General features: G+C 41.5%; 1 protein-coding gene across 1 annotated transcript; it reads right to left on the bottom strand.

The window, feature by feature from the left end:
• On the bottom strand, positions 1-25,422 carry pa2g4a (proliferation-associated 2G4, a). Its single transcript, XM_067976606.1, has 13 exons — positions 25,304-25,422; positions 18,679-18,807; positions 17,635-17,740; positions 15,157-15,226; positions 13,542-13,634; positions 12,942-13,005; positions 8,953-9,031; positions 6,487-6,565; positions 5,081-5,214; positions 4,768-4,862; positions 3,694-3,821; positions 2,319-2,375; positions 1-1,300 (listed from the first exon to the last, which is right to left on the bottom strand). Exons 1-13 carry the CDS (start codon positions 25,386-25,388, stop codon positions 1,235-1,237), a joined length of 1,185 nt encoding a protein of 394 aa, XP_067832707.1. The 5' UTR covers positions 25,389-25,422; the 3' UTR covers positions 1-1,234.
• Between the last annotated feature and the right edge of the window lie 1,865 nt (positions 25,423-27,287).

Here is a 27,287-nt window from a genome sequence, read left to right as displayed (position 1 = left end):
TGCAGATCAATATTCAGTTATTTATTTAATCCCCACAGTGACCCAAAACAAAATCATGGTATTACACTGAGCTCCTATCTCACAAACACACAAAGTCATTGACGGCAAGGGCTAGTACAACAAGAGTCCTTATATCAGCTTCGTATGCACTCTGCATACTTTTTTTGGTTGTTTTAAATAAAAGGTAGGGGCGGCATTTCCAAATGTCAACAGAATGATAGCCATTCTTGAAAGACACCAACAAAATCAGGCAGAACCACACAATTCATTATATTATAATATAAATCTGTATTAATTCAGCCTGTGTCCACAAGTGCACTAACAATCCTGCAAATCAGATCAGCAAAACTGAAAAGTTCCCTCTTGCCCTAAATTGAAAAAAAACTCAGTTCAGAGTGCATAGAATGGACTTGGACTCTGAACTGGCCTGGTGTCAATGGTTATTTGGCCCATTATTCAGAGGGTTAGAATTAAACCTGTATTTAAAAAAAATAGTTGCCCAACATCCTGGAGATCTCCAAATCGCTTCCAAATAGTCTGGGATAATCAATAATAGTTTTGCAATGTACGTTTCAGTTTATCCTGAGCTGTTTCGAGTCTACTGAAAACTCTACTGGAGAAAAGACCACCAAAATTTGCGGCATTTTTCTTTATAACCACAATATGTATTATGGGAAATTGGCAACATTTCATAAAACAGGATACAAAAAGGTGGAAACTGACTTCTAATAATCTATACAATTTAAAATGGTTTAATTCTGGCCCCTCCCCACTCCTCAAGGTCTGACCAATCAGCACCAGGTGGCTATAATGCTGTCTCAATGAACAGTAACAGCTGACAAGTTGGGTGACTGCACCAACACCTGAGGAAACCTACTGCAATGCAAAAAAAAAAAAAATGGGGATTGGGGTCTGAGTCGAGGGGGAGAATATAAATCTAAAAGATACCTTTCAATCTCCAATACCAATTACTCTCACCTCAGTATGCTCTCGTTTGGATAGAAAATATAAAACCATACAAATAGCACAAAGTTTTTTTTGTTTTTTTTTATTTTTTGGAAGTAGTCTGCAGTCGTAAATGCGAGTCCTGTGGTCCTCCCTCAGTGTAAGAATGTAGGAGCTGGTGAAAAGGTCCCGCAAGTTGTACACTAAACAGCTCTGGGGGATGGATCTCGCTGTCAGGTACAGACACTATATGAAAGGTCAGGTCAGTTCTGGGGTTATGGTTACGAGGTCAGTCTCCAGCCTCATTCTCTTCATTGGTGTTGCCAGTGGTAGCAGAGAGTGCAGTTTGGGAAGCCTGGAGATGAAAAACAAACAAGTGTATTAAATTACTGCTTTGACCGACACATCCATTCATTACTACAAGCCAAGCCTTTTGGGAGAGGGGGACTCAAAGCTTGAAGCCCATGCCCCAGATTGGAAAATGAGGGGTACCAACAATGGTCAGTTTCATTGCTAGCTGCAGAGTGAAAATCCTAAATGTGATAAAACTAACTTGCTAATGGTGGCATCTTGATTGTAAACAGAACTTTCTGTATTCCAAAAACAGTGGTTGTTCATTTGAATGTTTTGATACATTTGTTACTGAGCTAATTGGTCTGAAAACTTTGCAACGAGAGGGAGCTGTGTTATTTGCTATAGAAAGAGCGAATATGGTCAAGTTTCACAGGTGCATGAAGGTATTTATTCGGAGATTTGTGTTTGTTGCATTGTCACACTGCATTTATGAATATAATTATTGTCAAGTTTAGTGCATTGCAAGGAATCTAATAAATAAAAACAGAAAGTAGCTGCAGTTCTTCAGTTCGTTCAGAGATTTCACCAGAAGGAAAACTCCACAACTTCGGCTTAGATCACACTTCATTTTCAATCCAGAGACCATAGAGGGATGAGACGTACTTTGTACATTATATTTTTTGTTGTATTGCATTGGTAGTATTTTCCAAATTACTTTTGCTTCACGTTTCCATCTAATTATAAAACAAATGTATTAATTGCTTTAGCCTGGCTGAACTCTGGTCCATGCGCAAGCTGCACCTATTTGAAGAACGTGTGCAGCATGACAAGACTACATTTACTCCAGTAAGCAGATTATTGCAATTAGACTTTTCTTTTAAGCAAAAAAAAAATAGAATCAACAAAGTTATATAACTCCACAAGGGAAGATTAATTAGAAGATACAGCTTCCAGATTGTTGGGAACAAAGTCCACTTACAAGAGCTGCAGTGAAACCACCAAGAGAAAGATTGCAAAAGTAGTTGGAATTGCAACAAGCTTTCTGTACTGTTCTCTCCATTGTGAAACACACTACTTACCACCTTCTTCTTCTTCCTCTTCTGGTTCCTTCGGCTAACAGAACTTTGAAGTAGGGCCTGGAAAGGGTAAAAGGAAATCAGCTTCAATGCACACAACATGGGTAGAAAAACAAAAATGTGAAAGCTATACAATTCTATCTTTGTGTACATCAAGAATCCTTTACGTGCAAAGCAAAAATAAAAATAGTTTTCAATGATAATATAGACTTCATCTTATAAACTTTATGCAAGAGCAAGAACATTAAGAGCTAAGATCAGCTAAAATACCAGAAAAACATTTATTAAAATACTAAGAGGGAGGTTTATCATTTAATGTGTATGACGCCATCCATGACTCTAATAGGAGCAATAGATTTGACCTGTACACAAGGTTAAGTCTGATATCGAGCACCTGTTCTTGTTTCTTTAAACCCAATAAAAGCACCTAGCTTGGAAAACAGTTCAGCATAGTTTATGAAATAGTATTGAGATAATGTAGTGACACCTAGAGACAGGTAGCTTAAAGAACAAATCTGAAAAATTCCCATTAAAGCTTTCCCAATGTGGTTACAGGAGTGTGCTGACGATGGCTATGATGTGCTGATTATGGTCTTCAAAAAAAAAGAGGGCAAGACAGTACAGCCTGCAGATATTTCTACAGATGTAGCCAATCTCAACACATATTAAATAGAGCACATGAAGGAATCCAGTCCAGGCCTGGGAAATACATCTGAGAAAGTCCTTGTGTGGCAGTTGTCAACGTGCTGCCCCCAAGTTCTGGCAATCCCGCCCTCAATGCCAAGGCAACTTAGTCCTGTTTTTGCTTATATTTCTTATTTGCTGGTTTGTCCTGTTTGAACTTTGTTGGCCTGGAAGTTTGAAAAGGGCAGTTTTCAATACTATCTGCCTCATTGGTGGACAAATCCTAAATCAGGACCAAGATCTGTTGGCAAATTAATGGGAACATGGATTTAAAACTTTATATAGTCCCCAAGGCTCTGTGACACGCAACTGTGACAAAAGATTGGATACCCTACTTCAGATCATTGTCGTAGTAGGCCACTCCAAGCCTGTACTTTTTTTAAAAAAGGTATAAACAACTTTAATTTCACACTTCTGGATCAGTACTGGTCAAGAGTAAGAGTGCAGCTTTACTTAAGCTACATTTTGTGCTTCAACACCAAGAAACATGGGGAGATGGGAGAAAGACAGCACTGAAAGTTGATGAAAACAATTAGAATTTTCTGATGAAACTGGGGAATAAATCACATTTAAAAAAACTTCAAAATTGACATGACATTCTTTAATGTTTTTGTACTATTTTGAAATCTGCTTTTGATTGCAAAAGAAATTAAAAGTAAAATAGCTTTTAAACAGGCTTGTTTACACGACTTGCCTTTAGCTCAGGGTCCTTCACATCAAATTCAGACTTGTAAAGTTCTGTTTCGAATGTTCCACTGGTGATTCTCATTGGACCATTTGGCATAAGTAGGACTGTGAACTTAAACTGAGCCACAAACTCTCCTAGAAAAGCACAAACAAGAACAGATATTAGATAAAGTGTCATTTCAGATTCAGATATCAAGTAAGGATACAATGTCATTTTAAATCAGATTCTCTGATATCTGAATGGAAGTGTTAAATGTGCCCAATATTTAATCTAAGCAAAAGTATCATTTAGTCACTGCTGTTGATCTTACTGTATTTTCAGTGCTGTGGAGATCATTGTTTTTTTTAAAAAATGTACTTCTTGAAAATGGAATTTAAAACAAGTTTTTTCAGCCAGCAGGGGTGCTAAAACTGATCTTGGTGCTCCTAATCTTTGCGGGGGGGGGGGGGTAGAAAAGAGGGGGAAAAAAAGTTAGACCCCTGCTAGAAAGTGCATGTGTGGATGTCAGGCATGGCTATGATGTATCCTGCAGTTGAACAACCTATTGACATTTACTGTCTAGGCTCAACATGTGAATAATGGCCACCCAGGCAAGGCACCAGAAGGTGCCCAGCACTGGTGGAACCTTACCCAGCAGGTGGTCAATGGTTCCAGGGGAGCAGAGAAAATTGGTGAAAAAGAGCAAAAAAAAAACTGAAGACAGCCATGTTTCCTCTAGTGCTCAATCTACTGTGGCCAACACCTTTTAAAAAACTGATTCTTTGCAGTTTGTAATCACAAGTACTAGTGTACAGTGCATTACACGTAGGATGTTTCTGGCTGCCTGGAGTTTCATGTTCTTTTATCATTTCCCCCTCCTCTCCTGAAGGCACCAAATGTTGCTAGATTACAGTTCCAAAGATGCTAGAAAACCTGTGTTATTGCGTCTATGCAACCATCCTTCATGTGTGAGCCTAGACAGCGAGCGTCTGCAAGCTATTCGATTGTGGGAGCAAAATGGCCTCTTACAACAACAGGCAGTAGGAAGTTCCACCTTTAATTGACTCAATAGGTATAGATAGTTCATGCAAAGGATCTTACCTTCCTTCTCGTACAGTACATTGAATGGCTGAAGAAGTTCATGCTTGGCGCATTCCATAACCCCCATCCTGGCTTTTTTCTCGTCCTCAAATGCCCTTTGAAAAGACAAGTGTTATCTTTACAAGCCTTCTAATAAAGTCTAAATTGTAAACCTCGCTGCTCAAGGTTGAGTAAATCCAACAATTTAACTTTTTAAAAAAAAGTTAAAAAAGGGCAGGAGAAATCTGCACATCAAGTTGGATCAAATTGATTTATAGCAATTCAACCCCAGGTTAGATGAAGTTAACGGTCTCTCGCTAGAGATCAGACATACCTCAGAGTGAAGGGCATAGCATCAAACCGCCTTTCAACCTCACTAAAAAACGCACGAGATGTTTTCATTTTTAAACCATATTGCTGCGTTGGGTCCCTCTTGTACACAGTTGTTCTCTGACCAGCATCCTTTGCCTGAAGACATATTGTACAGTTATGAGTGATTTTTTTTTACACATACACACATTCAAAAGCATTTTAAGAGTTAAAGGACAATCAACTAGTTATAATTTTTTATCCATTTCTTCCTTCGCACTGCTCCAAACTATCCTACCAAATCCACACTATTTTCATGTGCACTATGCAATTTTTCTTCTCTTTAAACAAAGGCTACCTGGTATTTAGGTTGCACTGGGCCAATGCATAAATGACTGATTAGATTGTTCTAAGCTGTTACCACAATTAAACACCCCCTGGAGTAGGAAACCAAATATGCAAAATAAGGCAGCTATGGAAAGGTCTCCAAACAGGGAATTATTTGCAAAGTAACATACCCATGGACATAAAAAGAAAATCATAGTATGAAGCTAGGTGTTTGCAAGTATGTTTGTTGTGGCTAGGTCAAGTGTTTAATCAAAAAGCAGGAAGGGGCAGTAACAAAATATTAAATAGTATAAGTTGCATAGAAAATGTGAACAAAATTGCTCATCATGGAATCCTAAAATGATAAACCATATTAATCCAGCTATGGTAATAAAAACCATTACAACCTCAGTCGGACAATCAGGCTTCAATGCAGTGATTAACTCAACCAACCACTGGTACTGTTTGTGATCTTTTACCCCTAAAAATTAGAACTGAAATACTCTTAGAATTTTGTGGTGTTAAGGACCAGGATAACTGGATTCAACTGGCCTTGCTACTCCCAAAAGATCTCTAATTATTCATTACATTTACAGAAATATTTAGAAGCCAGTATATTTATTACACAATAGTATATTTTCTAAATAAAAAGGTTTTAAATCTCATGAAACAAATGTCATAATTTTGGACAACTAGACTCTAATGCAACATGGTGTCCAAATGTAAGAATATAAAAGCTCTTCAATGGATGCTTTATAGGCACAATTAAAATTATAAAAAAGACACCAAGTGCACACGCCAAGTAAATGTATCAGTAGCACTCAACTCGTAGCACCAGTTATTAGCTCAGACAGCACTCCATGGTGGTTTTATATACACATTATTGCTGCTCACACATTTATTTTGGTGGAAAAAAGCTACTGCTGCAAGTCCACACTGTATTACCCCTCACTCTTGTGAGTAAGGTTTTGCAACCCTATTTTGCAAGCCATTGATTCAGAGCATTTTCCCTTCATAATTACAACCATGAGTAAACCTTCCGCCATCCCGCGCCCCCCCAAAATGGAAAACAAATTCAAGATCTGTTATGAACCAATTCCTCACCTTGCCTTCTCCGGTACTGATTAACACATCTACAGCATAAACTTCATGAACTTCAAACTCCGCCTTTTCGTGGTCTTTCCTATTCAAGAAAAGGAACGGTCAGCCACCATCAATGGAAGATTCACATCACTACCACCAGATTTGCCCATGTTTCGGTAGACTGCCTGCTGTGGGTATATAGATTGGGACGCTCCTTATGATCATGTTACACTGGTAGTTTGGAGCAGATACAACATTAACCTCAAATCCAACCCCCAAATGCCAATATAATCATCAAATTCTGTGGCACAAATCATTCCTGGTATAAAATACATCCATGTAGCTTTATAATTGTCAGAGATTTTTAAATGGTTGTGGTGAGAAAGGGAAGGTTTACTGCAGTGACCCCAGGACTGTTTTGTCACTATGTTGAAAGAAGCACTACTTGATCTGATTCTGGACAATAAAGTAGAGCAAGTGGGTGACCTAAAAGTTGGGGAAAATTTGGGAAGCAGTAACCACAATTCAATTTGGTTCAGTGTAAGAATAGAAAAGGAAAAAGAAAAAGTCAAGGTCAAGGATTCTTGACTGGAAAAAAGTAAATTTTAGCAAAATAAAAAACGGCTGTTGTCCAGATTAAATAGAAGGAAAAACTGGATAAACAGGAAGAATAGGCCATATTTGAAACTAAGAATCATTCAGCGTTAACAGGGCAGATCAGAAGGGCAGGACAAATAAAGAATATGGAAAAGCTACAAAAAGGGAGCTCAGAAAGGCAAAGTGTCCCAGGTAAAGTTAGCAAAACAAAAACAAAACGCAATAAAAAGCCATCTTACAGGCCTATTAGTAAGAAGATAGTCACAGTAGGGGTAGGACTGCCAAGAGATGGAGAAAGCAAGCCTGTAGTGCAGAATGAGGCAATGGCAGAGATATTAAATAAGGACTTTCCATTTGATAAGGTGCCATGTGGCAAAGATAATGGCAGATGGAATTAAAAGGGAATGTGACCATATGGAAAGAGAGATGACTGAAGGCCACAAAACAAAGGGGAGGGCCAAAAGAAAGTGTCTCAGACTAGAACGATGTGGTCAACGATGTTCCACAGGGGTCTGTTGGGATCACCTCTATTTACTATATACATTTATGATCTGGACTTGGGAAATCAACAAAATGACACCGAATACAGCAAACTGCGACAAGGATTGCAGAAGACTGAAGGAGGATATAAATAGGCTAGGATGAGCAGATGCAGTTCGATGTAGAAGAATGTAAAACAATACTTATTATCACTATCAAAATGGAAAGAAAACTCATCTTAAATGGTAAGATTTTAAATGGCGTAAAGGAACACACATGATACACAGATCTGGTGATAGCACAATGCCAATAAGGCAGAAAACCGAACCCGTAGTTTTTTAATCTAAAAAGGTACAGGACACAATCTTGGAACTTGTACAAGACCAGAGCACAATTGTAGTATTATGTACAATTTTGGGCACCTCATTGTAGGAACGATATAAAAGCAATGAAAAAGATACAGCATAGATTCACACGAACGCTACCAGGGACAAGGGATTGGTTATAAGAGACTCGAGTACATGCTAGGCTCCTTCCACCCCCTCCCCCAGAACTAAGACGACCAAGGGTGACCTGAAAGAAGTCAAGATAATAAAGTGTTGTGATCAGGTAACTATTTCTACTTGTCAATAGAGACTGGAATGAGAGAGTATAAACTGAAGATAGCCAAAAATATTAAATGGTAAGTTAGAAAATATTTCTTTCTACAGGTGATTAGAATATGGAAGAGAGCAGGAGTGGGATTAGACTAGGTAACTCGGAGAGGGGAAAAAAGCAGTACAGACTTGATGGGCTGAATGGCCTGCTTCTATGCTGCAGCATTCAAAGATTCCATGCCAGGACCAATTCTGAGCCACAACAGTATATACAGACACTAGGTCCGCAAATGTATCATCCATTCAGGGTCATCCTCTGTTAAAATAGATTTGTATTTCTCTTAACAGCCATCCAACTAGTTAGTAAAGTGTAAACAAGGCAGTTCCACTCAATCATCCTATAAAGATTCAGATGCCAAATTAAGACAACAGGATTCAATATAGACATGATTTTACTCCATTTAAATTAAAAGGACCATTCTAAGTTTTTGTTCATGCCCTTGCTGGCTGATCTAAAGGGTCCATGTCTAAACTGTAACCATCATCCTAAATCATCCAGCGCAGTGCACAGTAGCAATTACAATTAGTGTTGATACCCACAAGCAACCTTCCACCAGAAACAGTCAGCATGAAGCAAAAACTATTTAGGATAATGTCACTTCTCCTTTTAAGGTCAACTTCTTAAACATTTCAATAAAAGTACAAATGAAATGATTAAATAAATTTTAATGAAAACCCAAACTTTTAGAGCACAAGTGAAGAAAACTAGCCATTAATAGTCTCCATGGTCAGTGCATTTATTCTGAAGACTTACTTTTGCTGATCTGTGGGGTTCTGAATGATTGTTTTCTCCCCATCAATAACATGTTGTTTGAGTTGATGTGACAGCATGCCTGGAAGAAAAAAAAATTGCAGCTCAAATTCAGATTTTAAATCCCCTAGATGTCAAAAACTGCATTTGTATAGCATCTCACCATGTCCCGAGGACATCACAAAGAGCTTCAACTATAATGAATTACTTTTTGAATGTCGGCATTGTAGTTACGTAGGCAACAGCCAAATTGTGTACAGCAAGATACTACGATCAAGAAAATGAGATGAATGACCAGTTAATCTGTTTTTGGTGGCATTGGTTAATGATGGAATATTGGCCAGGACACGAGAACTCCCTGGTCTTTGAATGGTGCCATGGGATCTTTAACATCCACTTAAACAGGCAGATGGGGCTTTGGTTTAATATCTCACCCTAAAGGCGTACAATTCAGCGCACTCTCCCGCATCTGATTAGCTCAGTTGTTGGCATTCTTGACCAAGTCAGAAGATTATGGGTTTAAGCCTCACTCCAAAATTTGAGCACATAATCTAGGATGACGGAGTGCTGCATTGCTGGAGGTTCAGTCTTTCAGATGAGACATTAAACCAAGCCCCAGCTGACTTCAGAAGTTCAATCTGGTTCAGAGAGTAGTTGAGCCACACAAGCCAAGTTCAATCACAGTCTGTTTTAAGTTAACTAATCACTGCTGAGGCAACAGTTGGGTGCTACAACTGGCCTCAGCACCACAAATTGAGCGATAAAAAGAAAACAGCCAAGGTTCCTGCTCCTGACTGCTACCCAGTAAACCCTGGTGGAAATCTGCACTTGTAAACAGTTTTGGGATCATCTAGGATGTCTGTTGACACACACCATCAAGGCTCAGGCCTGACGAATGACCACTTAAGTGAGGGGCAAGAGGGAACCCAGCATCCATGAAACCACACCAAAAAAGAGTTGATGCCTTCCAGAGATGCTGGGATCGAGAAAGAGGAGAGAACTGCAGAGGGATTTTTAAAATAAAATTCAATCTGGGCAGTGAATTCAGAAAATTGATCTGAATTTTTTTTTTTAAAAAGCCTCACTATTCATACTTTAGGTGAATAAAAAATAGGATTCATACATTTATAGTCATCCCAAACAACTATCCACCATTAGCTATTATTGAATGGCAAACCACCATATTTAACTGACATGGTTAATGATACATTGGGCCCGATTTTAGCACCCGCTACCGGGTGCGTTCTCGGCGGGGGGCCCCGAAAATCCCGAAATCCAGGTGCGGGACCGGATCGCGCCCACTTCCGGGTTCCCCGATGACGCGCCGGCGTGCGCGCGCAGCCCCCGCTGGTGGGAATCCCGCAGGCAATTAAAGCCAGCGGGATGCCACTTGAGTGTATTTACTTTGCTTGTTCAGGTCATTAACTGACCTGATTAAGGGACTGTGTGAGATTTTGGATAAACATGGGACTGTTTCACACACTGGGGGAAACACTCCCAGTTGAAATGGACGTGTTGCAGCCGTCAGCCTGTGGCAGCTGCAAAGGTCCATTTGACAGGTGGGGGGGCGGGGGGGGGGGGGGGGGGGAAGTGGAGAGCCTCAGCCATTGCAGGAGGCCGCTCTGTCACTTGGGACAAAGTTTGGCCTCCACCACCCTCCTCCTGATGGTCGAAGTCACCAACCTGCACACTTACCCCGGGATCCGGAGACATGTACCTACCTTGCAGACCCCCTCAGATGTACATCTTGCGGATGGGGGCCGTCGTAGCTGCAGTCATGACCTCCTCGGAGGGCGAACAGCATCACCAGCCTCGCCATCCACCTCTGACACGTGGAGCTCCACAACAGAGAGTGCTGTGACACATCCACCTGTACAGCAGGAGGGAGGGCTACCGCAGAGAGAGATGCGTCGCAGAGGGCACTACCCTCGCCACACGTTCCACAGACCGAGGCTCAGCCTCCTGGACCACTCTGAGCAGCAGTGCACACGGAGGCTCAGAGTCAGTCGACATGTAGCCGTGGACATCTGCAGCCTCTATCATGCCGAGCTGCTCCTGGCTGGCCCGTGCACTATCTTCCTACCTGTCGCTGTCAAAGTCACCACTGCCCTCCCGAACTTCTGCTCCACAGCCTTCCAGGCTGCAACCGGGGACATCCCCGATGTCTCTCATTCGTCTGCGCAGAAGAGCCCTGCAAATACACCTACACCCACTCTGCAGTGACACACTGGGTGGCATCAGTGGTGGGTCCTCACAGGGATACCCAGGAGCGGGCATTATTGCACAAACCGAACAGGATTCGCGAAGACATGGCAGTAGTGGTGCCAATATAACGTGTGATGTGAGTTGTTCTTTAATTCAATAGAAGTAAGAACCATGACAAACCCTCAAACACCCTTGTGCATCCCCTTCATGCCCACGACACGTTTGCCTTACGCTGCCTACTGCACATATGTGATGCATGCCCTGTGGCTGCAGCACAGATGGTGGCAGGTTGAGTGAGGCTGGCTGTGAAAGAGATGCACGAGAGGGTGAGTATGAGATAGAGCCATGAGATTGTATGAGGATTGGGTTGCGTGGTAGTGGCGGGGTGAGTACTCGCGAGGTGAGTAGGTGCAGGTAAGATGAGGATGAGGTTTGAGTGGGTATGAGGGGTGATGTGACAGAGTAGTGTTGGCAGTGCTGAAGGAGATGTGGGGTGGGGGCAGTGTTGTGGCAGACGGAGTGTAGGGGAAAGACTACGTGTTCTCACTGTGGCTGACCTACTGAGGTCATTGGAGCGCCTCCTGCACTGTATGCAGGTGGGCGATATGTTGGTGGCGCTGGTGACCTCCTCTGCCACCTCGAGCCAGGCCTTCTTGGTGGCAGAGGCAGGCCGCTTCCTCCCGTCCGCCGGGGAGAAGATCTCTGTCCTCCCCCTCACCCCATCTAATGATACCTGGGGTGAGGCATCATTAAACTGGGAGCAGCCTTCCCCCTGGGCTGCTCCATGCTGTAATTTTTGCTATTTGTGGCAGCATCTGTCAGTGGAGGACTGCCCCTTTAAATAGAGCGCCTCCAGCTGACAGATCTTACTGCGCATGCGCAGCCCGCCCGACGCGCAGATCAGCAGCGGGGAACCCGGAGGAGCAAGTAAGTGGATCCAATTAGTGTGTTGCCTGCTACGATCACGCGGGAAACCCACTAATTTCACCGGGCAGCTGGCCCACCCGCCCAGAACCCGCACCCCTGGTAAAATCGGGCCCATTATCTTTCTTTCAAATATTCCCAGTTAATTAGTTTTAATACTTGCAGCATATGGAAAAAGGAGGCTACAAATGCACCAATCTTTTTCTCCCAGAGAGCCGATTGAACAGCTTACTGGTCCTAAATTTAAAAGCTGTCATCCTTACAGATAAATACCAATGATTACTTACCCAGACCACTTTAATAAAGAAAAATTCCTCCTTTCACAAGCCATTTATACCTTCAGGCAACAGAAGCAGATGTGCTGGAGCAACATGGACAGGAGGACCTGCCTGCATTGTGTCCATACCACATAACTATAGGGAATGCTTTTTGGTCTCCTTCAACAAACTATGTGGCTGCCAGTATTTTTCTTCTTCAGGCAGAGTATTTGCAGTCTGTTGGAAAGCAGATTAATTGTACATACCACGTCCCTAGTCAAGTGGGGAGGTTGGTGGCCTGCTACCATGCCTTCTCCAAACCCATTCTGAATGTGGCCCCTGGAAGGTGCACACAGTGCCTGGGTTCACTCAGCCTCTTAACTCTCTGACCCAACTTGAACACAGCTTGTAGCTAATGAAAAGTGCAACCTGCGCCCTATTAGCCAAGCAGAGATGGGTCTCAGCTGCTTTGTATGTGACATTCCCTGCACTGAAGGGCTATTTCAGTTCATAAAAACACTTGAAATGGTTGGAAAATGTGGCTTTTTTTGGAAGACTGGAAGAAGTACATTAATTATCTCTTCAAATCAGAATTGGTCACCTCACCTTCTATTGGAGTGCAATTAAAGGACTGAGCGATCTTGTTCCAGGCTTCTGTCACTTGAGTGTTCTAAGGTTAAAAAGAAATTTCAAGAAAATTCCCTTTAATAACAATGCTCCTTTAAAGGTTTCATTTGGAGCACAATAAACTATTTCTTAAAGAAGCTACTTCACAGCACAGAGAAAAAGACAACCTATTCATTTCAAAAAGTTTCACTGGATAAAAATAGTCAACCCAAATAAAAAGCAGATTTTGAAGTCATTTAACCAGAGCCAGTAGAAAGACGTTGATTCTTTAAACTTCTTTTATTTTCCCCCAGATACCAAATTCCATCCCCATCCTCGAGGGCCTAAAACTGCTTCCACAACACTCAATAGCAGTCAAGTCCAAAACATTAAAGTTCAGAGAACTGCTTCATCAATTAAGATGCCAATTGGTCACAATCACTCTTAATCTTAACAGAATTAATCTCCAAAAGATGTAGCACTTTTTAAATATGTAATGCCAGTATCTCACCCATACATACTATATTAATCCCTAAGTCAATTTGTTTCAATGGGATAAACAATGCTATTTTTAATTTGTCTCCATTACCAGTCACTTACCTGATTACCTGGCTTCACTAGCCTCAGAGCCGCTTCCGCGCAGTAGTGTGCAGCTTTAATGACATCAGCTTTGCGACCGGTTACTGGAGTATCCTGGAGAAAAAAATCGTTTTCAATAAGGAAAAAAACAGGTGAAAGACATTTAGTCCCCAAACTTGCTCCAGTGCTCTGCCTCCCATGTTGGATTAGAACTGGACGACTTCATTCCAACTGGGGTTCCATTAAAGCTGGTCCAGACCATTTCTGAAGGGAGAAACTAGCTCAAGAACACTAAACACTAGTGAACCCAGTCTCATATGATACAGCTTTCTTAATTAGCAAAGTGAAAATCCCCAACAAGGCTTCAAAACATATTTAGATCGGAGTGGACTATTAAGCATCGTCATCCTACTTAAAGGAGATGTTGTAGCTGCACAATACTGGTAGTAAAAACAATACAATTCCACCAACTTGCTAAATAAAAAAGGTTAAAAAAACTAAATGATCTCAAGTAGAGTAGTGCTCCAGCTATACGGTCACTATTTTGTCAGTGGTCATCAAATAGACATGTTCCCATCCACCTGTTACCAGTCCCATTTCCCAGGCAGTGCACAATACCATGGCAATGAACCCATCATATCTGTCACACCAAATGACATGGACACAACGTCAAGGGAAGCAATTAACATTTTAATAACTTAGCAATGGGTTCAAAAACAAACTGATCCTGATCTATGTCCATAAAAGCAGATGTTATGAATCGTGCTGATTTATCAGGGTCAAGGGAAGCAGAACCAGCTGGATTAGAGACATCAATTTCCAATTAGCTAAACGGGAAATGTAAACATAGGAATACATACTTACTGTTGCATGTGTCCCACAACAGTATGCTTTAAACAAAACTATAGCTGTACAGATACTCCCAGGAGTGTCTGATTTCAATACAGCAGATTAATTGAGGACAGTCAGGTTACATAGGGTGGGGAATTCCAATAGAGTACAGCTGCTCAGTCAGGACTGAGATTCATAACAGGGCCAGTTTATTTTTGAAACCAGCTAAGTTATCAAAATGTTAATTCATTGCACAGCATATTGGGAGTACCAACTTCTGGTGCCAAAGGATGGCAGGAAGCAGACTTGTACCCATGATTAACTTGTTCAGTAACTGATCTTAGCCACACTGTTGTGGAGAAGTTCTGAGGAGGACAACAGCTTCTTCCTATTTCCCCTCCCTTCTTGTGGGGGTGGGTGCCACCCGCTAGTGGATCATTTCAGATCACTTTTGGAAGAGGTCTGGCAACAGATCATTTGCCCTCCCTGCTCAGAACAAGGCACAGGATGTCAAAAAAAAGAGACTTGTTCCAAAAAGAGTAATCCAACACAACAAGTTTAAACTTAAGGCAGCAAATTATCACTTCAGCTTGCAGCAAGATTGTTGTTAAATTTTGAAATGGGCAAAGAAATTACACTTACGCTGCCAAAAACAAACTCATGGTAGCCACTGCAGATTCACATCCCATTAATCTAAGTGGCTTCAATAACCACAGGCTGGGAACATCCCCCTTCATACCAGGTAGAACATACATTCTACTATAAGTGTTAGAACCCACTGCTAGTGCTCTCAAAATGAACATACCTTATTGACACCAACAATAAAACTGTGTGCCACGTTAGCAATGAATCCGTCGACATGGACACCCAAGTCACTGTAAAACACAATTTGCATAAATCTAATCTGTAGTTTGTACACATAGAATATTGCACCTGTGAGCGTACTATTCTTTCACAACTTTGAAAAGTTCCCCATCAGTACAAATACACAAGTAAAAGAACTAATTAGAGCTTCCTCCAAGGTCGCAGCTGGTGAAAGCATACAAACCAAGAACATCCTAGGATTATCCTTATCTGTAGCTGATCTGTCGAGGCAGGGGTAGGAGCACTACAATTGGCTTCAGCGCCCTGGATTTTGAGGAGGTGGCAAGACACAAAAAGTGAAATGAATCAGGCAGTGTTCTCACCCCTGATTGGTAACCAATGACCGCTGCTGGAAAGTGGGTGTATGAATGTCGATTGAGAACAGGATCAGAACTCCCTGTTGTTCTTCCAATAGCGTTGTGGAATCTTTTACGCCCACCCGAGCATTCAGATTTAATTTAACATCTCATCAAAAAAACAGCATCTCTGATTATACCGCACTCCCTCAGATCTGCACTGAAATGCCATACTAAAATATGTGCTCAAGTCCTGGAGTGGGACTTAAACCCACAACCTTCTGGCTCAAGAGTGCTACCAACTGAGCCAGGCTGACATATAAATCTTTGAAGATGATATTTTAAAACATTTCTCTCTTTTCCTCAAACAGCAAATACTGATGACATCAGGGCAAACTAGCTTGCAAAGATTACTGAGCCCAACTGTATGAATGGCGTGAACTTAAAAGGATACAGTTAACATCACTGGAGTTTTTAAAATTTGATTCCTTGAACCGTCGGGCTCAATAGCTCTTCAAAGCTAGTTCCCCAATGAAATCATCAGCACTCACCGATTATATACCAGAATATACTATTTAGAAAAACAAACCCAAAATGGTGTTTGGGGGTGGGGGGGGAAAGAGAAAAGAGAGCAGAACATATTAAAAACAGAGACTGTCTCAAACATTAATCAAATTTAGTTGTTAAGCAACCGAGCTGCACAGACCAGAACGGACCCAGTATCAATTTGTAACCTGTGCCAAGAGAGCCCATATCAGCCGACAGGGCAAAACGAGCGGGGTGACAATTGGCCTCAGCTTCCCCTGGTTAGGGAGGGGAAAAACTATCTACGGTTCCAACTCCTGCTCCCTATCCAGTGAACCCGGTTGGAACATGCACACGTCAGGTGAGGATAGGATCAGGCTCTGGTGTGGTACCACCCTTTCCCCATCCACAAAGCTTGCTGTTAAGACTCATACACAAATAATAGTCACTTGGGTTAGGTAGAAGAAAGTGACTGAGGGTCATGGAACCATGCCCCAAAAAGAGTCAATGCTTTCAGGTGAGGAGAGAAAATTAGTGGCAAAATCACTAAGCAAAAAAAAAAATTGATTAAATTCACCAGCTGGTGTGGTACTGAACCACACAAAAGGAAGATCTCAAGTTTCATCCTTGATCTGAGATGCTTTAGCCAGTCTGAGCTTCTCAACTGGGTCAGTGGTGCCAAAGTCAGGAAAGTCAGTCATTTTTCTTGGCAGTAACACCATGTGACACCTATAGCTATGTTTATTTTTAAAAACCATAAATGTTGGACAAGAGTTCTTACTGATGACCCTCAAAACGATCCAGCTTTCTATCCAATTGTTAATGACTTTCACTTCACCAAAAAAAGTGCTTTTTTGCCAATTATTTTTGGTTGGAGTGTGCCTCAATTTGAGTCTACATTTCCAGGAGGTAATGCACACACTCTGAGTCTACACAGCAAGTGTTCGCAGGCTACTCACTCAGTCGTGGGCAGCATCCAATCCTCATCGGTCATGCACATTTTCCAGCAGGAGTCACTGAAGATCATGAGCAACCGGATACCAATCACAAGAATAGGCCTTTAGCTGATTTTCCTCTCTTGCTCAGGAGCGCTGGGGCCAACTACAGAGCCCAAACTGCCACACTGGCTGAAATCACGTGACTCAGGACAGACCGGAATTCAAACCTGGTACCTTCTCAACTACAATCTTTAACAAATAAGCCATTAGCAAAGGAATGCTTTTTGTTGGGCGTCAGACAGGCATCACTGCCTGTCCAGTATCTCGTCCAAGTCACTGGCATTCAGTGAAGCATGAAAGAAATCAAAAGTAGTTCTTTTTCTTTTTAAAAAAATCAAGAGACCACACCTCAGTAATTATAACAAGTTACCATAGATATCTAAAGTCCATTTGCAGGGCATATTTGTAAGCACCCAGTCTTAACCTTGAAATATTCCCCTGGCTTTAAATGCTATTCAATTATAGCCCATTACAAGGATGCCTAATGAGATTAACCAAGTACCAATTTTACCATCTGTTATTCACAATTTTATATTTTTATGAAGGAGACTCAATATGTTAAATCAAAAACATAGTATGTGAGCTTGAAAATGTACTTACATTTTAATAAGATCTTCCTCCTTCAAGATGTAATCAGGGTCACTCTTGAGAGGAGAGTAGTGACAGACACAGTTGTTCACGGATATGCAGGTGGGAAAAGCAATTCCTTTAAATAAAAAAAGGGACACATGAGCCACATCCAGAATTAAATCTCACACGGTCTTACAAAGAGACTGCCATTGCAGTGTTGACTTTCTGCTAACTTTATAACGGAAGTATAAACTGAACAGACAATAGAAAACACCAGGCTATTGAGCTCATTCTACAATATGGTTACTCACTGATCGTGACAAGTCTTTCTGCCTCACAGGATAAGACTGCATATCCCAAGGACGACGACAGGATGTAAAACAAATCTGGTAGATTATAGCCAGGACCACTAGCTTACTTTGACTAAATAAACCAAATTTCATTTTTATCACATGGGACTTTTACCAGTATTTCAGGGATCACATTTCACAATTACATCCATTTATAATGAGCCTATGCCAAGGGACACTGGCACTTTTACCACCAGTGGGTCTTCATAATAAAGATTAAGCACTGGAGCAAATCTAACATTATGGCTTGGTATCCTCTGTGTAAAAAATGGATAGGATTTCTGTTAACACCATGCTCAGTTTGATGATCCAGTCCATTACAATGAACCCTTTACCAATGACCACATTCATTACGTGGATAGTATAAACAATAAGCAGGATGGGAGCATGTATCGCAGTGTGCATGGTCTGGACCACATAATTCATACAGTACGGCACGCTTACAGGCCAGACTATCCTGTGAGGAGGGGACAGCAATAGCTCAAAACAAGCCCAATTACCATATGTAATTTACACAATTACAATGACAGCATAACTTCCAGGTTGCTGCAATCTTTGTATTTGAAACTCTATAAAATCTTCCACTGCAAACTTCAGACAAGATTTGCTTCAGAGCAAGAATCCCTGCAAATATTAATACAAAACCACAACCTCAAAATTATGCTTTGTCTCACACAATATACCATGTTGAAATTAAAGCTGGGTTGAGTGCCGAGTCATTTACCTTTTTTCATTTCTTTCTCCTTCTTGAAAATTTTCCCCGTTTCCTCCATGATCATTTCATCTCCTTTCTCACACAGGGCTACAACAGACACTCCCACCATTGCTGCTTCCACCACCACCTTCAAAACACCTGCAACAAAAAGGATACAGTATGTAACAGCAACACTTGAGCACAAATCAATTCATTACAGAGTTAAAGTTTAAACATATATAAGCTATGAAACCAGCTATTTCAGCACAGACCACAGAATCAAACCTGGGGATCTTCCTGGTCTGCATGTCTCAACTAACAATACCCAGGTTTTTGCTAATTATACTCAGAAGCCAGGGACGTGAAGTATGAATCAGTGACATGAATTGATAAAAATTCTTGCTGCAGCAAAATCTTACTCCCCACTTGTACTTTAAGAATAATTTGTTACAGCTACACTGAATATCGTTTTTAATGCATGTTGAAGTCACATCAACTAGTTTCTAAATTGGAAACCTGAAAGGTTTGGTCAACTCTTGGCTGTGCCACTAAAAAAGTCAATAGAAAAAAAAGTGTGACAATACAGCAGGTTTGAGCATCAGGGTGTGCTGTGTGGTAGAATAAAGGTTGCACCCCCACACAAAAAATCTTGACCTAGCTCTCAGAGTAGAGCAGATACTTCCCAGCTTTCTAGAGAGAAAGATGGGAGAAAGTTTTAGTTTAATTTTAAAACGCTTAGATGGCAAGTGATCCCCCCCGCCGTCTGAACAGCCTGTTCATTCCCATTCATGGAATGATGCAAAAGGGAAAGATTTTTAAAAATAAATTATTTTTTCATTTAAAAATGTGGCATAGAATGCCTCATCTGATAGTTGGATACAGCTGAGAAGAGCTTGAGCCAACCGCACCTTCAAAGACAGGCACATGGAAACTAACGACAATGATGGGGGAAAGGTGGCAGGGAAAATAATTTGTACATTAAATAATGTACCCATTCTGAAGCCAAAACATAAACTTGAATTTTCCTTCTATCTTACACCTCCCATTTCATACATCCTTTTTAATTATGAACAGGTTGGCCACCCAAGTAGCTACCCACATGATATTTTTTTAAATCAAGTAAAATACCCGGTATCCTGTAAAATCTTGATATACGCAGTGAACAGAAGAAGCCCCAGAACTGAAGCCTGAGGGACACCATGACCCACTCAAAAACATTTTTTTTAAAATTAATTCCCAGGACATGGAGTAAGGTTTGGAGCAGAATGTTCCTGGCAGAACCCAAACTGAGCATCAGTGATCAAGTTATTGGTGAGAAAGTGCTGCTTGTTAGCACTTTTGATGATTCCTTCCACTTTGCTGATGATTGAGAATAGGCTGATGGGGCAGCAATTAGACAGGTTGGATTTGTCCTGCTTTTTGTGGACAGGACATACCTGGGCAATTTTCCACATTGTCGGGTAGATGCCAGTGTTGTAGTTGTACTGGAACAGCTTGGCTAGAGGCGCAGCTAGTTCTGGAGCACAAGTCTTCAGCACTACAGCCAGGATGTTGTCAGGACCCATAGCCGTTGCTGTGTCCAGTGCACTCAGCTGTGTCTTGATGTCACGTGGAGTGAATCGAATTGGCTGAAGACTGGCTTCTGTGATGGTGGGGACCTGAGGAGGAGGCAGAGAAGGGTCATCCACTTGGCACTTCTGACTGAAGAAGGTTGCAAACACTTCAGCCTTGTCTTTTGCACTTACGTGCTGGGCTCTGTTGAGGATGGGGATGTTCACGAAGCCTCCTCCTCCCCCCCCCCCCCCCCCCCCATTAGTCGCTTAATTGACCATTACCATTCAATGCCTAGATTGCAGCAGAATGGTCCATCCAGTTTTATTCTTGTTATTCTTTGTAGCGGTTTGATACAACTGAGTGGCTTGCTGAGCCACTTCAGAGGGCAGTTAAGTGTCAACCATATTGGTGTGGGACTGGACTCAAATATAGGCTAGACCAGGTATGGATGGCAAATTTCCTTCCCTAATGGATACTAGTGAACCAGATGGGTTTTTAGGACAATCCAACAGCCTTATAGTCATTTTTACTGACACCAGCTTTTTATTTCTAGCTTTTTTAAAAACTGAATTCAAAGTCTCCAACTACCAAGATGGGATTTGAACTCATTCTCTGGACTCATAGTCCAGGCCTCTGGATTACTCGTCCAGTAACATAACCACTGCACTACTGTGCTCATAGTATTACTGCCTTTAACTCCTAATCTCTCTTTTCTCCCTTCTAACCAATTTTTAATCCAGTTTGCTATCCTCCCAATTCCACACCCCTTAATCTGCTATGTAGTCATTTAGCAAAGGTCTTCCTAGAGGCCATGTAAACTACATCCACTGCATTTCTAATCAGTTTCCTTTTCTTGCTATCCATTCTATACCAACAATACTCTGTGACCTGAACCGTCAGAAAGCAGCACATAAGATAATTATGGATGAGGAAAACCATTCGGCCCATCTTAGTTCATCCATCCTGAAGGATCCTTAAGTCCACCTATTACAACACATTCTAATATATTGCAAGATGCTTAATCGGAGCATGCCAGTTATGCCTGCAGGTGATAGCTGAAATCTGGAACAGTGACATGGGGACTAATCTTGGGTTCCATCTGACTACATCCAACTGAAATCTTGTACTGCAATTAATACTAGACACAATTTTTAAGAGTGGTACCTGTTTTTAAAAACAGTGAGATTCTGCAACACCAAGTCATACCATTGATTCCATACTGCTCTCATGAAGAGAAAAGCAGAGCACTGTGCACCCATAAGCTCAAGTATCAGAATAGTGCTAAATTGTTTAATGTTTGTAGAGAGTAAACTATGCGGTCATCCCTTGATCATTGAAAACGTATTGGCAGTCTTGCAGCCTGACAGGCAAAATTAAAGTTTAAAAAGTTGGTTTCACGCCAGCTGCAATGCTACTGCAACCAAATTCAAAGCCAAAGCATTGCAGCAGGATAACTGCTTTATCAACTCAAGGTAGTACTGATAGGATGGAAAGAGGAAGAGGTACAAAAGTAGTAAAATATTTCTACCAAAACAGCAACAGTTTTATTTTAGGTTGCACTTAAAGCATCTTATAATCGTGGTGACACAGGGTCCATGTCTATGGTTCCCTGCATCCCAATTTCTTGATCTCAGCCATACAATCAAGAGTTGCTGATCTAAAGCTAGGTGCTCTCCCCAAGGAATGGAATTAAATGTAAATCTGAGGTCACCCCAAGCAGCTCTTACAAACCACCTTGCAGCTGGATCTCTGCACAGGCCTATGAACAGACCAGCTGCCCATTTTCTCATCGATAAAATAATCTGACACGAGGGGGAGAAAGTATTTTTCTAAAAGTTTGCTCTAAGATTTTCACTTTTACTTTGTCTCTTAGTAATACTACAGAATGCATGTTATTCCACTGTATTAAAAACTATTTTGGTTTGAGTCACTTGTTAGATATACACCTGTCTCAACATCTACATCCAAATTTCACACTCAAACCACAGATCCTGCAATTCTTCTTATTCTTTAGATCAGAGGCAAAGTTAAGTATGTTTGAAAAAGAAAATTAGGTTTTGGTGATATTTGGAAACCACAAGGTCACCTGAACGCCTGTATCCACTACTGGATTGTAACACTCCTGCATTGATTAAACTCCAATTGTTGCCATATTTATTCAAAAAAAAGTCTTCCTGAAGCAACTCCAACCCAACTAGTTGAACTAATGCTATACAAAAATAGAGGTGTAATGAGGCAGCATGTTGAGCAATTTTAGTTTTAAGATAACATAAAAAATTATGAAATAACAACCTTGGCACAGGCATTACTTTAATCAGTAGAATGTAATGTTTAGTTACTACAGTACAAACAGCTGCTCCTTTACTAAGCACAGTGACTATATTTTGCCAATTTTCTTGCCTCACCTCCCCTCCTGCTGGGGTACAGTTTCACAAGTATGGTCTGCCCTCCAGTACCTTGCCCAAGTGGTCACTCTTCACGCAAGCCTGGACAGTAGACACTAACCAGCTAGTTGATCATGGGAGCAGCACAGCCAAGGCCAATCCTGTCCTTACCTGGCATTCAGACATGAACACTTCAAGCAAGGGTCACTGAATAGTGACAAATAGTATGATGAAGTCAGGCTGCTTTTCGGTCCCCTAGAACAGGGGCGCTGCAACCCGTCGGAGCACATCTACTGCCATACCAAGATCAATTAACTCATCACAGATCAGGAATCGAACCTGGGACCTTCTGATCTGTGTGGCTCAGTTACACACTGTATTACCAACTCAGCCATCAAGGGAGCTGTCCAGTGACTTAAGTTAAAAATTCTGTTTTTCTTCTCTTCACATCCTCCTCTCCTGAAGGTTGCTAGCATACAATTCCATGAGTGCCCTATGGCACCTCGACCAAATAAACATTATTCAAATGCAAGCCTTGAGAATGACTGGCATTAACCAATTTGACCCATCTTCCCCTGTTAAGTCATGATTGTGAATAATGGTGAGAGGAGGGCTCCTTACAACTGAAACCAATCTGGTCCTTACTTAATGTCCATGCATATGTGCTTCCTGCAAGAGTCAATGGATAGTGATCAAGAGAACCCTGACCAATTTACCCCTAACTCAAGGGCACCGACAATTGTAGGTGCCTTCCAACACCTCAGGCAAGGTCAATACTATATAAACTGGGTATCAAACCCAAGACACTCGTAGTCTGCAAAGTCACTTTTACATAGGCACTCCTTAGTTCAGATTCTGGGAAACCAGCATCCATGAACTGGCTTACTGCTTATACATAGCTAAACTTGGCTCCCTTATCCTGGGGGCAGAATCATAGATTGATAAAAAAAAAACTGGGTCTGCAATTTTACTGCTGGAACATGGGAGCCAAATTTATTCTAAACACAGGCAAGGAATGTCTCCCGGAATCCGAACTGCAATAATCTCAACAATTTGCACTTAAATCTCACTCTTTATAAACAAAAATGATAGACTGTTACTCCCAAAGAATAATACCTGGGTTAGGTGGCACAGTACAAAACTGATTAGATGGCACAGTACAAAATGGTAACTTGACCTAGAGGCTCCAACAACTTTATAAACTAGCCAGGATGGCAGGACCATTTTAAACTTAGTAGAACTACTGAACTGGGTTATAGATTTGTAACAAACTCCAAGACCGGATGAACCATGTGATAATCATACTCACTGCTTACAACAACAGTGATAACCAACAAATAAATTGCTATTAAATACTTTGTTACCTTGAATAAGGCTCAATTGCTGATGAAAATGACATTGTATTTAATACCAGTTAGTGCTACTTCTGATCTTTCATAATAAAAACGCTTTGACAGATACTGCATTGTCTGAAACGTGACTTAAGTAGGGGTTTTTTTTATTCACAGTATTGTACAGAATGCATTTCTTCTGCATACAGATCTCTTTAAAAAGGCCACCTTCCTTTATTGGCGCCTGGGTCATAAAGTTAGCAATTACACTTAATCAATTCTGACCACAAGTAACTGCTACTTTATTGTCCGCTTTCGATTATTCTGAGTTAACAATTCTGTGAGTCCACACAGCCAGTTCCCGTCTCTCCACGTGCAACTTCAGTTCAGGAGTTGAAACCCCATCAAAAAAAGTTATGGTCATGAATTCCAGTCCTAAACTGTTCTATATAACTGTAAACTTAACATTAGACTGCATAATATAAAACTATTTTTGGAACAGTTTGTTGAAATACTGCCAGCATACATCTTAACCATCATTTTTTTTTAAAACAAAAAATGCAATTATAGAACTACAGATCATACAGAAAGCTCAAATGATTTACCCTTAACATACAATATATATTTCTAACAAAAAAAATATTTTCCACCACTAAGGAAGGTTAATTGGGTGTCTGTGCTGAGATAGTTGATCTTAGCAGTAACAGAGTCATAGCAGTGCTACAATTAGCCTTAACATCCCAGCGCTGGGATGATCACTATGTAGACACTTGCTGAAAGGGTACACGTGATACCCATGTGGTCGAATAGCCCGTGACTATTCACGATCAAGGCTCACAGGGGAACATATGGCTCCATAGAGCTGTGCCCCGGCAAGAAATAACAAAGTATTTTAGAAAAGAAAGGAAAAAGCATCTGCACATCCTGGCCCTAAACTTTAAATAAAGGCCTTTAGAATGTTACAAAACGTGATCAAAATGTTACGCCAGTTTTCTACACTTTCAAAATCGCCTTTAAAAGGGGCATTTTCGTCCTTCTGATCCCTTACGGAAGAGAGAAGAAAAACGCACTGAACGCTGACAGAAGGCGCCAGGTTCAGGCTCTTTGACCCCATATCCTCGTGGCCAGCCAGACAGACGCTCTCATAAGGGGGTTCCCTGCTACGCTCTGTCCCAATGGACAGATGGATCAGGCGGTAGGTCAAACCCGAGAGCTGCATGACTCCAGAGTGAGCCCCAGGTACCGAGGCCTGCTCGCTCCCCATGTGCCCCACATGGTAGCACCGTGGTTACCTCAGAAACGACATTTGGAGAGAGGGCCTATTGCCTCATGCCCGACTCCTGCCCCCTGAGCCGCCTTATTTCCCGCCCTGTCCCTCGGACTCACGATTAGCGATGTCACCGCCCATCTTGTACTTGGTGACCACCAGGTCCTCGGCAATCGTCTGCTCCTGACTCTCATCGTCCGACATCTTTCCCTCCTGTTACCCACAATCCCCCGCGGGCGCCGCGTCTTTCCCCTCACCAGCCCGCGCGGGTGCCGCGAGGCTTCATGGGAGATGTAGTCCGGGCTGAGGCCGAGCCCGGCCTCAACAACAGAAGCAAACAACGCCGCGAAACTACACGCCCAGAAGCAGCCGCGCATGCGGAGAGGGGCCGATACCGCTCAAACCGTCGACTGATTTTTCATACCTCAGGTTTTGTGGAGTTGAAGTTCCACTCTCCTCTCCCCCCACCCCCGGAAAATAAACGGCCTGTCATCGGAGAGACAACGTGTACTCAACTGTAAGACCAATTTAAAAATATAACAGTCTTGTGCGCTCAGCACACGGGGAGCTAGAGTTCTTTTTAAGTTTAAAAAATTAAAAACGGCTAGTAAAAAGAGAGTAGTACGAAAGGAGAACACCAACTATCTCTGTCTTAAACATTGAGTGGAAATTGGAAGCTGCTGTTCTCCATAATATTCATTATGGTTTGAATAAAACCAAAGTGACAATTGACTTACAAATCAATATTTTAGAAGAGCTGCATAGTTAAAGCAGTCCCAATTTTTCTGGACAGCAAGTTATGGTTCTGCTGTTGCCATTTACAGCTCCTCTAGACCCCTCATCACTCTCCTTGCCTTGTACATCACCCCTTTTGTCATTTAATCACTCTTGTTCTCCATCCTATCAGAATCTTAGTCTTTCCCTTCCTCCCACCTCCCCTCACCCCAGCTCTGTACTTGCTTAAAAACTGTTTAATCTTTAACTTCTTCCAGTTCTGATGAAGGGTCATTGACCTGAAATGTTAACACTGTTTCTTCCTCCTCAGATGCTGCCTGACTTGCTGAGTATTTCCAGCATTTCCTGTTTTTATTTATTATATTTACAGCAGTATTGTCTTCATGAAAAAGTTATTTTTCTATTTATTTTTTGTAACAGTGATTTGCAAACTTTTCTGTGGGAGACCACTTGCAAATATAGAAAAACTCCTGGGAACCCCTTACTGATGCAATGCTGGGGAACTCCTGTCTTAATGTCCAAAAAGTCAGTGCCAGATAGCCAAAGGAAAGCAGTATTATCTTAGAGCAACAAAAATAATGCGCTGGTAAATCAACAAATACAAAAAAAAATCTGACAACGTCACAGGCTAGGGAACAAGGACTCCAATTTGAAAACCTGTGCTGTAATATTTAACACAGTGACTTATATCAAAATGTGTCATTGTACTGCAAAAATCACAATTTTGCTTCTTTGTGACCACCATAATAAGTCCACATCAAAAGAATGTTATTGCATTGTTTATAGAGTTGACATAGATTCAGATCCTGGAACAGTCTGTTCCAAAAACTCAGCTACCACAAGAAGTTTGTGTTTGAGCAAGTACCAGATCTGCTACAGTAAAAACTTTTCAATGCTTTTTGTAAATTAGTTTGTGTTCAAAAAAATGGCAAACATCTCCAGGTTTACAGATTGATAAATAGTGCAATATGATTCGTGTCCATTCACCAACTAGACCATCATAGAATTCCCTATTTAGGACTTTTGCTCATTAGTAGTTGAAAATGGACATTTTCTCTGGTACCCAGGAACCCAACTGTTAGATTCAATAAACACCCAGGACCACATTAACAAGATGTTTATGCTCCTGTAATCATCATTGCCTCACCACTAAGGGCATTCCACTCTGGTTTAAAATACAGTAAATCAGTAGACTCCCATGAGCTGGATCAGAGTTCACTGCCAGTAACCACAAACCTGTGATGTTTGACTGTAGATTCTGTGGAGTTCCTCATGAGAAGTCAAGGGTTTTATAAGAAAGTAGATCTTCTGTGGTGTTGCTTATGCTAAGTGAGCAGACCTGTTGTTTGAGAGAGCAATGCTGAGTTT

This window comes from Heptranchias perlo, chromosome X (assembly GCF_035084215.1).
Source record: "Heptranchias perlo isolate sHepPer1 chromosome X, sHepPer1.hap1, whole genome shotgun sequence".
Taxonomy (NCBI): domain Eukaryota; kingdom Metazoa; phylum Chordata; class Chondrichthyes; order Hexanchiformes; family Hexanchidae; genus Heptranchias; species Heptranchias perlo.
This window is presented reverse-complemented; position numbering and strand designations above follow the sequence as displayed.